The 14,560-nt window shown below is 40.1% G+C and overlaps 1 protein-coding gene across 2 annotated transcripts in view; it reads right to left on the bottom strand.

Moving 5' to 3' along the window:
- The window catches only part of RAD50 (RAD50 homolog (S. cerevisiae)), a 73,512-nt gene extending 65,910 nt beyond the window's left edge, over positions 1-7,602 (bottom strand). Inside the window, exons 1-2 of one of the 2 annotated variants that reach the window (XM_004686704.2) lie at positions 7,188-7,602; positions 4,556-4,639 (exon numbers count right to left, since the gene is read on the bottom strand). In XM_004686704.2, the coding sequence (XP_004686761.1) occupies positions 4,556-4,639; positions 7,188-7,316 (213 nt within the window). In that variant the 5' untranslated portion in view covers positions 7,317-7,602. The remainder of the gene's footprint in view (positions 1-4,555; positions 4,640-7,187) is intronic. The other variant, XM_012727951.1, reaches the window with a different exon arrangement.
- Positions 7,603-14,560: the final 6,958 nt, after the last annotated feature.

The raw sequence follows: 14,560 nt of genomic DNA, 5'->3' as shown, positions 1-14,560 counted from the left end.
ATTTTTCAAAGAAACGGAACAAAAAATACTGAGATTTACATGGAACCATGAAAGGCCTCAAATTGCAAAAGAAACCCTGAGAATAAAGAAAAATGGAGGTATCACATTACCTAACTTCAAACTTTACCAGAAAGCAACAAGATTAATAACAATATGGCCCAATGTTCCTGAGCCAATACTGTCAGACTCCAACAAAAAAAAACAGAGGCCAATCAAAAATGGGGGGGGGGGTGCACGGGATTATCGGGATTATGGTGTGTGGGGGGGGATGCACGGGATTATGGTGATGGCACACGGGTGACTTGGTGATGGGAAACCCGCGGGGATTACAATTGAGATGGGGAAAAAATGTACAAAATGATGTAAAAATAAACTTTTTAAAATTAAAAAAAAAAAAAAAAGCAGAGGCCAAAGTGGGAGACCATGGCAGGACTGTTACTGTAATTGCAGGATTTTATCTCTAGTCCCCCAGCCAGAAACTGATCTGTGCTTTCTGGCCACCAGACTACCACAGGTTGGTGTCTAACAAAGCTGCAGAGGAACTTTGCTAAGGCTCAGGCAAGCCAAGTGAAAAGACGCAAATTTGTTTAGAAAAATAGATAAAAGTTTATTAAGGGGTAAAGGAACAGAAACAAAGTGGGACTCCCAGGCCTCTGGAACCAGGCCAGGGAGGGGCCAGGAAGACACTGTGGAGTCATGCCTCAGAGAATATATACCTTCTTCCCCATTCACTGTCTGTTAATATCTATGTGACCCAGAATTACATCTTGCTTCAGTCCTTTTTTAAATGCCATTATTAGGGAATTTCCTATAGCCCTGGCGGGGGGGAGGGAGGAATGGGAGGGTGGGCACAGGATTAGAGGGGAGCCAGAGGCAGGCATTTTATTAATTGTCTTTGAAAGTTACTGTTCTCATCTCTGAAGCCTTCCTTGGTCCTCCCAGTCTTGTCCCTAATGTATTCTGACCCAATCCACCTGCCCTATAACTCAGGACAAGGCTCAGCAGGAACATGAGAATGCTAACAAATACATGTCTTGGGGAAACTGCAGCTTTTCAATGAGAAGGGAAAAGATGAGGAAATTGCTTGATATTACTGTTATGCAATTTAAGAGGTGCTAGTATTGCTGGTGCTACTTAGGGTACAGCTGGCTTTCCATTGAGATATACATTTCTTTACTTAGGATATATTTCTAAAACTTAACAAAATATATGAGTCACAGAGACCTTTTGAATTTAAAAAAGGATATAAATACAGTATCAGATTGGCACAACAGACACATGGACCAATGGAGCAGAACTTAAAGTACATAAATGAATCCACATACATACTAGTATCTATACGAAAGCAGCTATGACCATAAAATTGGGAAAAGACAGTCTCTTTAATATATTGCGCTGGAAAATTGGAGAGCTACTGTAACAGGTTGGTCCCCAGGAAAAGGGGAGGTTCTAAGTTCCCTGCCCCACCCAAAGGAGGGAGAAGCTGAGCAGGGAGGAGAAGCCCGAGAGACTGAAGAGAGAGGAAGCTGGGCGGTGCCAAAGGGAGACTTGAGGGGGCACAAGGAACAGAAATATGTGAAGCGGCTCTTGCTTCTTAGTCCTGGACTGTGTGAAACAGATGCGAGAGACCCGTGGGAGGTTAACAATGACAACTTTTATCTTGATTTTGATTTTGCTCTTTTTCCCCCAGACTTGTCTGGCCATTTCCGACCCTTTTCTATGGGTGCCTGCCAGAAGGTGCTTTAGTCTTGTGGCGGGCTTTCGGGCCTTGCTTTGGGCTAATCCCTTTTGGTTGGACTTTTACCCACAAGGGGATGGGGAACTTTGAGTGCTTGATTTAGAAACTATACTCTTTCTCTTTTCTGTATTGATTACTAATTGTACTAAAGTTCCTTTACAGTAAAGGTGTTATGTTTTGTCTTGATGCAGCAGCTGCCAGAACCTATTTAGAGTGGGCAAGTTTGGGGGCTCTGGGATGCCCCTCTCCCTGCCATGTAACATTACAAATAAAAGAATGAAGCTGGAGTACTCACAACACACAAAAATAAACTCCAAATGGATTAAGGACTTGGATATACAAATGGCAGTAATAAAATACATGTAAGAAAATGTTGGTGAGCCATTCAACAAGAAGTTATTTTGGTGATCCAATCCCTATGGCAAGGGAATTAAAAAGGAAAATAGACAAGTGGGATTATTCAAACTAAACATCTACACAGTGAAAGAAAATACAGGACAATTGATAAGGGATTAACAGCCAAGAAAAATTAAGCTCAATTAATTCAACAATTTAAAAAATCCATTAATAAATGGGAAGCCCATATGACCAGACAATTCATCAAAGAGAATATTCAGAAAAAGAGACTTGGAAAAAATGTCCATCTCATCACTCCCAGTAAGACATACAGACTGAAATTACCTCTCACACTCCAAATTCAGCACTTTAAAAAAGACCCCCAAGGTCAAGTTTTAGAGAGTATGGGGGCCAAAAGGAACCCTATCACACAGTTGGTAAACCAGAGTAATAACGGGGATACAACCTGAATTTATCTTACAGAAACTAAAAATGGGAATACCGTAAGACGCAGCATTCCCAATCTTGGGTTTACAGTCACAGAATATGAAGCCATCAAAATAATGATGGGGCAGTATCAGCATTATTGCCATAAGCTATTGCCAGTCACTGTGGCATGAGTTCAATCCCCGGCCAGAGAGCTAACCCATATGGCACAGCAGTCTTGTTCTGTCTCAACCACTCCCTACTCTGTCTATGGTGAATCCTCTACCACCACCCCCTCCATATCCCAGTTCTTGTATGTATAAAAATGATGGACCATCAACAATGAAACCCCAATGTTTCACAATGTTCACAGCAGCATTATTTAGCAGCCTAAGTTGTCATCTGTGGCTACACTATCACAGGCGTAAGAATGAAATGCACTCATTTTCAATGAAATGGAAGAATTTGAGAAAATGATGTGCAACAATTAAGTCCAAGTAGTAAAAACAAAAACTAGTATACACATGGCAGACAATGCAGTAAAACACTTAAAAAAAAAAAAAAAAAAAAAAAACCTGTGAACACCAATAAGCACCCCGAGGGCTCTGAAGTTAAAAAGAAAGGGAGAAGAGAAAGGAACAAGAGGATTTGAGGGTTGGTGGTAGGAAAAAAAGGTAACAGTAAAAAAAAAATTTAAAAATACATAAACTCAATGAAAAATACTTATTAATTAAAAACAGCGTAACAAGTGAACATATATTTCTGTATAGGATATATAAATACTTCACCATGCTAACCTATCTGCAGCATGGAACTAAACAAATATTTGACTTACACTGGTATAAGAAAATATCCTAATGTTTTTATGTATTCAAACCATTAAGTCCTTATAAACAAAGGAAAAACCTGGAAGAACTATATGATGAATTCAACATAGGAAGGGGACAGGCATGTGATCCACTAACATATTAATGAAACCAGAAAAACCTATAGTCCAAAATATGTATAGGAAATTCTATGTCATTTACATACTCTAACAGTATAAACATCATAATTTAAAGCAAGATTGTACACAGATTTTAATTTTGGTGCATTTTAATAAAAAACTAAACACAATCTAAAGGAAGAACACTATGCAACTATTTAAAGTGTTCATAAAAAGTTGTATGCTATAAATAGGAAATATTTCAGGTAAACAAAAATATAAATATTTTTAAGAATAGAAATATTGAAACTCTCATAACATCCATATTAAGAATTTAATTTCGCTTTTAATTGTTTAATGACATAGAACTTGATGATATTAATTAAGTGGGGAGAAAAAACCCTCAGAACACATAATTGAATCATTTCAACCACATAAAAAAGTTTGTAAAAGAAAATACATAAAAATGTCAACAAACGTTGTTACCAGATTCTAAAATGTGGGTGACTCTGTTGTCTATTTGTCTTCACTACCAGTCTTTCTATAATAAACTATCACAAAAATGCTAACTCATAGGGAAACTTGCCTCCCATGTTCACTGCAATACTACTTACAATAGCCAAGCTATGGAAACAACCTAAATACCCAAAATCAGATGGGTGGGTCAAGAAAATATGGCTTATATACCAAATTGAATACTACTTAACAATGAAAAAGATAAACCCATGCTTCTGCAGCAACAGCGAAGGGATTGTGCTAATAAAAATAAATTAGAAGGAAAAAGGTAAATACCAGATGGTATCACTTATATGTGGAATATTAAAAAACAAAACAAAGGGTCTGATAAAGCCAACTCAAAAACTCATCCTTGAAAACTAACTATATAACTTAGCCTTCAGGGGAGGGGAAAAGGAAACCAAACAAGGCAGGATAGAGTACAATGCACTATGGTGGTGGATTATTGGGTGGGTGTGCTATGGAAACAACTGAAGGGAGGAGGCAGGGAATCCTATACTTCCAAAACATGATGTAAACCAATGTTACCTCAATGAACAATTTTTTTTATTCACTTCTATAATTATAAATTTTTTTATTTAAAAAAAAAAAACAACTATTATTTGCACCATTACCTTGGGATCATGAACAAATGTATTTCCTTTGGTTCCAGGAGGAAAATCTCCAGTACAAATATATTTCAGACATTCAATGATGGTCTAAAGAAATAAAATTGTATTACTTAGTTATGAGAGAACTTCCAAAGGTTATCACAAAATGTTAATTCACCATACAAATATTATTTACCATAGAATATAAAAGATATGTACTATAGATATGATTAGATATAAAAGAGTAATTGCTTTAAATTCACAGAAAATTATGAAGTACACTAAAAGGGGTCTCCCTGGTGGCACACAGGGTTAGCACAGCACTCTGAAGGTACACTAAAATAAAATCATTTGGGGAAAAATTATCTTTTCAATCAAAATCATTATTATTTCAATTTAATAATGTAAAACATAGTTGGTAAAAGCATATTGTGTCATTGAAATTTGCTTACAGTACAAATTAAAAATAAATGTGAGACAAATGTGCCAATTAACTAGACAGAAAAATTTCTTTCACAAGACATACAATATCAAACCACTGGGATGTACAATTAAAACACCTTCCAATTTTGTGTCACTTACAGCTCAATAAAGCTCAAATTTTTAAAACGTTTTTACAATAAGGTTAACAATTACACAGAACTTACTATATGCTGAGTATTTTACTAACCAAGTTTACATATATTAAGCATATATTTTGAACATTAATCCACAGCAGTAGTTGCTTTAAAGATTTATTAGTTAATACAAGAACTGGAGTACAGTCCACATTGAGGGAAAGGGGGGTTGAGTTCACCAGAGACAGTGGGGAGCACAACAGGTATATCTCCTGAAATACAATGCTGAGAGGAGCAGCGGATGGGTCAGGAGAGGTCTGCTGTGCCATGTGGGTCATTCTCCGGCTGGGGATGGAACCTGTGCTATTGTGGCTGTGGATAGCTTCACAATGCTGTGCTTTTTAACCCCTTGCACCCGTGGCACCTGTAGTACTATTTTTGGCTCTATTTTTTTTTAAGGTTTATTTATGCATACAAGAACTGGCCAGAGATTGGGGGGTTGTGTGAGAGGAGTCACCAGGGACAGAGTGGGGTGCAGAACGGGGGATCTACTAAAATACACTGCTGAGGGGAGCAGAAGGCAACACAGGAGAGGTCTGCTGTGCCATGTGGGTAATCTCCCTGGCCGGAGATCCAAGCCATGCTGAAGTGCATGGCTTGAATCCCTTGCTCCACCAGGGAGAGTCCTATTTTTTTTTTCTTTATAATATAATAGTTTATTTTTACATCATTTTTTCATATCAATTGTAATCCCCGTGGGTTTCCCATCACTAAGTCACCCGTGTGCCATCAAGGGAGGGCCCTATTTTTTTTTTTTTAAAGATTTATTTATTTATGCATACAGAACGGGGGTACAGGCCAGAGGTGCAGGGGCGGCGAGAGGCTTCACCAGAGACAGAGTGGGGAGCAGAACAGGCAGATCAACGAAGTACACTGCTGAGGGGAGCAGCGGGCGGGTCAGGAGAGGTCTGCCACGCCATGTGGTCTCCTCCGGGGCAGGCGGGAATCGAACTCATGCGGAAGTGGCTTTAGCTTCTCAGTGCTGTGCTTTAACCCGCTGCGCCACCAGGGAGGGCCAGGAGGGCCCTATTTTTATCTCCACTTTATAAGAAAAGGAATGCACTGAGTTTTAGGTCACCCTTGACAAAAATCACACTGGCAGTGGTGAAGCAACAAATCTGTACTTTTTGTCTTCAGCAGCCAGTGTTTGTAAATACTATTAACTCTCTTGCAGTAGAGCACTTAGAATATAAGGTGCAATATACACATTTAGTAAATACCACTTTTACGTAAACAAATATAAGTAGACAAAAACCTGGAATTTTTAACTCTTTGCACTAAACCTTATCTCCATCTCCAAACTTTTCACCAATCCCTCAGTATCACCAATCCCTCAGTAACACTCCTCCCTGTTAAAATGGCAACACCTTTGCTTTTTCTCAAGTGGCTCTTTACACCTGATAGTCTCTTGGCCCAAGGTACATGTGTAAGCATCCAGGGCTTTAAAAAGCCACAGTACCTACGCTGTAACCCAACTTTCTCTTTTGATTGGGTAAGAGCAACCTAACAAGTTTAGTAATCCATGTCCCACCACTTTACTTTCAAGTTAAGCCATTTATTTCCTCTTATCCTTAGACAGTGGGCATACTTCGATATACATGTCATCTTTTACAACTTTTTTATAAATTCCTGCACGGGGCAACTACTCTGGTTGTGAAATGAGGGCTGGGGGGTAGGGAGAGACTCAAAGCAGACCAAAGGCTTCCTAGAGAAAGAGCTAGGGCGTCCGCGGCGAGGCTAACCTCGGTCCCCAGTACTGAACCCACACGGTGAGGAGCTGAACCTCACTCATTCGCAGCTGCTGTGGCCTAGAGGCCACGCCAGGTCACACCCCATGCCGGGCCACAGAATCACCGATTCTCAGGCACTTCCCAGGGCCCAAAAAGCGAAGCCAGGAGGCCTCCTCGGCGGCCCGGTCCACTCTGGGCTACCCTGTAACACTCTCAATTAGGTCAATTAGCTCTGACCTCCAGATATTTTATTCTCCAGATTGAAAACAAGTGAGAACTGTTAACTCAAGGCAGCTGCTCAGGACTTACCGTTTTCCCCGCCCCATTGGGTCCAACCAAAATTGTAAGGGGACTGAAGAAAGTGATAATTTGCTTATCTTTGTCCTCTATTCCAAAACTCCGCACGCCCAGAATGCTCATCTTTTCGATCCGGGACATGTTTGCAAACGTTTATCTCAACATCAGGGGTCGGCAGCTCGGGGTGCGCCAAAGTTTGGCAGTGAGGCCCGAGCGGGGGCAAAGCGCGAGTGGGCCGCGAGAACTCGCGCGTCGCGCGGTCGGGAGGCTCCAGATGAGGGCGAAAAGTTCAAGCCGGTACCCTTTCTCCCACACAGGCTTCCTTCCCCGCTGACTGGCAAGAGCGGGGGTGGGGGACCAGGTAGGCTTTACCCGCAGAAAGAAAGGCGCAAGCAGCGAGCCACCGCAGCACACCACTAGCACAGATTCCCGCCTCCGCCGCCCCGAGGTCACGTGAGCTGCTACGTCCTTTGCGCGCCCACGCCGCAGACCCTGGGTACGCCGGGAAGTCGGAGTCCGGCCGGAAGCGTCCGGTAGTAGTCCCGCCCACGGGGACCGAGTGTTTGGGGCTACTGGGTGAAGGCAGCGCACTTCCGGCTCCTTGCTGGGGGCGGGGCAGTAACGGGGGAAACTAGCTGGGAGGGGCCCAGAAGACGCGGTATTTGTGCTTCTCAACCCCTGATGGATCCGGTCTCGGACGACGGGGTTAGGGTGTTGTCCGCTAATGCCAAAACTTTTCCTAACAACAGTTAAATGTTCTTTGCTTGTTTCACCCACACTATTTCCAGTAGTCACTTGATGTGTGGGGATACTCTCGCAATGTTGAGTGTATTCTTGATGCTGTATAGTCTTGTGCTTAAAAAAAAATCCTAAATAGGAACTGCTAATTGAGTAAATGTTGATGTAACTCACGTGAAAGCTTCTTTGAGTCATCAGTAATTTTTAATCTTTAAATAGGTGTGAAGTTTGCGAACTACTTATTGTAGACCCAAAGCCATTGCTGTTAGGAACCATAAAGTTATGTAACTACGAAGTGAGGGAAATCCAGTCCAGTTAGTACCGCCAAGAGTAGAAATAGATAGATTTAAACTAAAGGAACATAAGTTATACAAAATGAGTAAGTCCTAGAGATCTGTACATCATTATTCCTGTAACAATACTATATTGTTTAATTCTAAAATTTGCTAAGAGTAGGTTTGTAACAAAAGATAAAATTTCCAATGTGTAGTGGAATACTACTATTAATACTACTTACGTATTAAAAACAACCCTGCCGTGTGCAACATGGGTTGACTTAGAGGTTGTTCTGCTAAGGAAAGTCAAATGAAGAAAGATACACTGTATGATGTTACTTATGTAAAATACGAAGAAAAACGAATACATAAAACAAATATTAAGACTAAAAGGCCAATTAGTGATTAGAAGGGAACAGAGTGTGGGTAAATTGAGTATGAGATCAATTGTATGGTGAAGGACAGAATTAGACTTAAAACTGGTGAAATTAATACAGTATATACGCTTGCCAATTTTTTTTAAAAATTTATTTATTTGTGCATACAGAACTGGGGTACAGGCCAGAGACTCAGGGGCGGCTAGAGGCTTCACCAGAGACAGAGTGGGGAACAGAACAGGCAGGTCGACGAAGTACACTGCTGAGGGGAGCAGCGGGAGGGTCAGGAGAGGTCTGCCACACCATGTGGTCACCTCCGGGGCAGGCAGGAATAGAACTCATGCGGAAGCAGCTTTAGATTCTCAGTGCTGTGCTTTAACCCGCTGTGCCACCAGGGAGGGCTACGCTTGCCAATTTTTAATGATGCAAATCTAAAACAATGTTACACTGCAACATTACTTCAATTACAAAAACAAAGTAAAGTAATAAAAAGTAAATATTGAGTAAAAACTAGCAATAGAAAAGCGTATGTGATACTTTATATCAAAAGATGCAAAATGAAAAATATTAAATAAGTAAATAAGTAGGGTGGGAGGAAACTTTGAAGGTGATGGATCTACTAATGATCCAATTGTGGTTATAATTTCACAGATGTGTATTTTTGCAAAGTCATCAACTTGTATATATATTCAGTTTGTATAGCTGCTTGAATACCAGAACAAATTAAAGGGAAAAAAAGATTACCTTTCTAAAAAATGACTGAGAATATTACTTTTTGGAACCAACTTAGTGAAAGAATATCGCATGCAAGGACCTATATGAAAAATTACAAAAACAATAACAAAACCATTAAAGTAAACAACTTAGATTACTGACATAGGAAATACTTTCCAATCAACCTAAGACAATAATTTTCATAAACTAAAAAAAAAAAATTCACATGGCAAAGGATACAAATGGGAAAGGTCAGTCTCTACACCAAGTCACATTAAGTAGTATTCCACTAAGAAAACAAGAAAGCATCAGTTATTACCAAACACATTTTAAATTACCACTTCAACAAAACAGATTGTAATTATACAGTAATGCCTATGGGACAAGACAAGTGCGATGAAATAGTGAGGAAATATTAAAGTCCATGTAGGGTAAATAAAGTTGGTCAAGCTTTTACCCCATTGGCCTCTGTAGCTATCACCTGCGTGTTGATCTTATTAATGTAGAGGATGCATGGGTGTGGGGTCCGCATGCCTGACTAAGGACACCTGAGCATGGGTGTGTGTGAGCATGTGCAAGTGTGCACACCTGAGCCTGGAGGTCAGGGATAGAAAGGCAGCATTACTCAGAGATGGCTCAGGTGGAAAGGCCATGAGAGGAAGAGACCACGAGAGAACGCCAGAGGAAACCCAGAGTAAAAAGCTATTAATAGAGATTCTTGGACTCAAGCTGATGTCTTCCTACTGCCTGTTTCCCCTACTTACTGTTGAAACCTGTGAAAATAATGGCAAAGGGCTCCATCATTCTCCTTCCAATTGCTTGAAATGATGGTGAACTTATCAGGCTTGAGCTGACTGCAGAACAGCCCATTTTAAAAAATCAGATTTATTAGGCCCTCCCTGGTGGCGCAGCGGGTTAAAGCACAGCACTAAGAAGCTTAAAGCCACTTCTACATGAGTTCCATCCCTGCCTTGCCCCGGAGGCGATCCACATGGCTCGGCAGACCTCTCCTGACCCGCCCGCTGCTCCCCTCAGCAGTGTGCTTCCTCAATCTACCTGTTCTGCTCCCCACTCTGTCTCTGGTGAATCCTCTCACCCTCTGCATCTCTGGCCTGTACCCCAGTTCTGTACGAATAAATAAATCAATCTTTAAAAAAATCTTTATATACAATAAATTTCACTTTTTTTCAGGGTACAGGTTCATGAGTTTTGACAAATGTATGCCATCAAGATTATTTTTTCCCCACTATCACATTTTAAATAAATGCTTGAATACTTGGAATCTTAAGAGAGAAAAAGGCAGTCTATATTTTACTTACAACTCTAAGTTCCAGGTAGATAAAGATCTAGGTATTTCTGAAAGTAATATAAGAAAACACTAGAAATGTAATTGCTTCCCCAGAAAGAAGAATTTCATGACTCATAGTAACACAGAAATAAGCAATGGCTATGACAACCAGACATTACGTGTCTCCTACTATAATCTTAACATGAAATACCCAATATCACCTTTTATGTTGTATTTTTTTTAACTTATCTTAAATCTAATCACGCCTTGAAGTTTAACTTCAGGTCACAGGAGTTAAGGATTAAGCTAGTAGTAATACAAGGTTGGAAGAGTCAAATCTAGAAGATGGGCTGTATCACACAAGACTGGGCCAAATTCTCAGAAGATGTGTCATTAAAACAAGGGCTGTTGCAAATCCCCAAAAGTAGATGACTGGATTAAAAAGATGTGGTACAAATATACAATGGAATATTACTCAGCAAACCAAAAAAAGAAACACATGTCTTTTGCAGCAATTTGGATGGAGCTGGAAAAGATCATGCTTAGTGAGATAAACCAGAAAGAGAAAGAAAAATACCGGATGGTTTCGCTCATAGCAGGAGTATAATGGACCAGGCCAGAAAATAATAATAATGAACAGCCATATACCAGAGACATTTTGTGGGGGTGGACTGGGGAATGGGATCAAAAACGGGGTGGGGGGTGGGGAGGGAACTATGGTGATGGCACACGGGTGACTTGGTGATGGGAAACCTGCAGGGATTACAATTGAGATGAAAAAAAAAAAATAAAGTACAAAATGATGTAAAAATAAACTGTTATAAAATAAAAAAAAATTTCAACTCAGGAAGGCTGAAAAAAAAGGGGCTGTTGTAAATTTTAAACTTAGTTTAACCTTTTTATTTTTTTAAAGGACTGTTGCAAAATTAGAGACTTAAGTTATATGCCAACTAGATGTCCTGGTTTGGACATAAAAATGTAAAAGGACTATAGAGGAAATTTGAGTGAAGACTGAAAATCAGCTGCTAAATAAGAATTATTACTTTCATTAAATTAGATGTAATAATATCAATTAGATGTATAATATTTTGCCACGTAAGAAAATGATCCTTTTTTGAAAAGCATATGAAAGTCCTAATGATACAGTATTATGTTTTCTATAATTTAAAAAACTTTAGGAAAACAATAGCAACTTATAGGGTAAAAAATGAACATGGGGCCTCCCTGGTGTTACAGCAGGTTAAAGCACAGCACTAAGAAGCTAAAGCCACTTCAGCATGAGTTTGATCCCTGCCCTGGAGGTGACCCACATGGCACAGCAGACCTCTCCTGACCCCACTCCCAAATGCTGTTCCCCTCAGTAGTGTACTTTGTCGATCTGCCTCTTCTGCTCCCCACTGTCTCTGGTGAATCCTCTCACCAACCTTGCACCAGTTCTGTATGCATAAATAAATAAAGCTTAAAAAAAACATGATAAAGTGACCAGATTTCATTACAAAATTTTTCAAACTTTGTAACAAATGAAACTATAAAACTAAGATGACAACTGTAGATAGTGAGTACAAAAGATTTGCAACAAATACTGTTAATTTCTAAATTGAAAACACAAAAAGGCAAATTCAGTGAAGTTCCCAGTTCTCGATAAATCACTACTGTACAATGTTTGGTTTCACTTATAATTAATGAAAATAAAACTACTGTAGATATGATCTTAACCCGATTAGTGAATCTCTCTTTCCTTACAAGACTGCCTAACATAAATTATTTTTCTGAAGTTGATATTGGTACATCACTATTTTTTAATTAGTCTTTGAATGGTAATATTTTTCTATCCCTTGATTTTCAACCGTTTAATATCATATTGCATGAAGAGTGTCTCTTAGTAATAGCTGATAGATGATTTTTTGAGACAAATTTACAGTATTTGTCTTTTAATAGGTAAAATCAACCTGTTTTTAATTTCTATGATTTGTGATAAATTTGGACATATTTCTCATATCTTTTTCTGAGCTTTTTCTTTGCTTCCTTTTCTCCTTTCTTGGTGTCTAGCTTAATTGGACTTCTTTATACTCTTCTTTATACTCACTTATACATTCTATTTCTTTTCTTTTACTGGTTACTCTGAAATTTTCCAATAACCTGTTTGGAAATTAAAAATTAGGACATGTGGGCCCTCCCTGGTGGCGCAGCGGGTTAAAGCACAGCACTAAAAAGCTAAAGCCACTTCCGCATGAGTTCGATCCCCACCCGCCCCGGAGGAGATCCACATGGCGAGGCAGACCTCTCCTGACCCGCCCGCTGCTCCCCTCGGCAGTGTACTTCGTCGATCTGCCTGTTCTGCTCCCCGCTCTGTCTCTGGTGGGGCCTCTCACCCTTCGCATCTCTGGCCTGTACCCCAGTTCTGTACAAATGAATAAATCTTTAAAAAAAAAAAATCCTAGCTTTAAAAAAAAAAAAAAAAAATTAGGACATGTCCCTCCCTGGTGGTACAGCGGGTTAAAGTGCAGCACTGCAAGATGGTGGCAGCCGCTTCCGCCGGAGTTTGATTCCCAACACTGGAGGTGATCCACATGGCGAGACAGCAGTGCACTTCATCAGTCTGCATATTCTATCCCACTCTGTCTCTGCTAATTCCTCTTACCACCCCTGCACATCTGGCCTGTATCCCACTTGTATATACATAAATAAATAAAGCTTTAAAAAAAAGTAAAAGGCAGAAAATAAATAAAAGTTACTACCTTTACACACCTTCAAGCAATACAAGAACTCTAAAATACACCAATTGTAATCGCTTCTTCTACCTCCCACATTATTATTATTTAGCATTTCTGTTTCTTGTCTTAAAATTCCATAATGTGGCCCTCCCTGGTGGCACAGCGGGTTAAAGCACAGCACTGAGAATCTAAAGCCGCTTCCGCATGAGTTCGATCCCCGCCTGCCCCGGAGGTGACCACATGGTGCGGCAGACCTCTCCTGACCCGCCCGCTGCTCCCCGCATCAGAGTACTTCGTGGATCTGCCTGTTCTGTTCCCCACTCTGTCTCTGCTGAAGCCTCTCACTGCCCCTGAGCCTCTGGCCTGTACCCCAATTCTGTATGCACAAATAAATAAATCTTTTTTAAAAAAATTCCATAATGTTATTTTTAACAGCATTCTTCAGTCTTGCAATATATTTCTCAGTTTCTGATTATGAATGCCTGTTGCTCATTTCACTCATTAGCAAAACTACTAAACCCTAGTGCTAAAGGACCGTGTCTTATAAGCTGGTGTTGGGATGAAACAAAATTACTGTTTGTTAAGGTGTTTATAAGTAAAAAATATGAGTTTTATTGTTTGTGGATCGAATATTTCCAGCTGTAACTGTAGCGCAACTGTAGGCTTTTTATGCTGCTGGCTTCTGAGGCTATCACCTGCGGCCTTGAATGCAGATGGATTCTGGGGAGGTGGGGGGAATGCATTCCTAATGGTGGACCCCTAAACGTGGTGTAGGCCCGTGAAATTGTGAACACCTGCACCTGGAGGCTGAGGTGTCACACAGAGGACGAGGTGTGGCAGACGCTGATGGAAGTGCTGCAACAGAACGTCAGAGAGAACCAGAAAGGCTAACGATTCCTTTAACCTCCTGCCTCCCCTGCAACAGTTGCCTCCTAATTGGTGTAGAAAGATCATTAAAACTTGGAAAAGCCACGGAGGGCTTTGGCCTCTCCTTTATTGGTCTCTTGAATCAATAGAGAACCTGTTCTGTGTGTTGCTGGCACAACCACAAAAACTATAGACATGATCAAGGAAATGTGTTTCTTTAAATATACAAAGATGTTTCTAGTAACATTATGCAAATAGTAAAGTAGACTATGGTATGTCAATTTCATCTAATAGTAGGTAAGTGAAGGAAATATCGAGGAACAATAACTAAAGATAAAAATAATCTGTGAGTATTCGTTGATGACAACTCTAAGATTCCTTTGTATCATTAAGGACTAAGCGAAGTCATCAA

This window comes from Condylura cristata, unplaced genomic scaffold, assembly GCF_000260355.1.
Source record: "Condylura cristata isolate star-nosed mole 26May11 unplaced genomic scaffold, ConCri1.0 scaffold00021, whole genome shotgun sequence".
Classification (NCBI taxonomy): domain Eukaryota; kingdom Metazoa; phylum Chordata; class Mammalia; order Eulipotyphla; family Talpidae; genus Condylura; species Condylura cristata.
The sequence above is the reverse complement of the archived record's forward strand: the minus strand, read 5'-3'. Positions and strand labels throughout refer to the sequence as shown.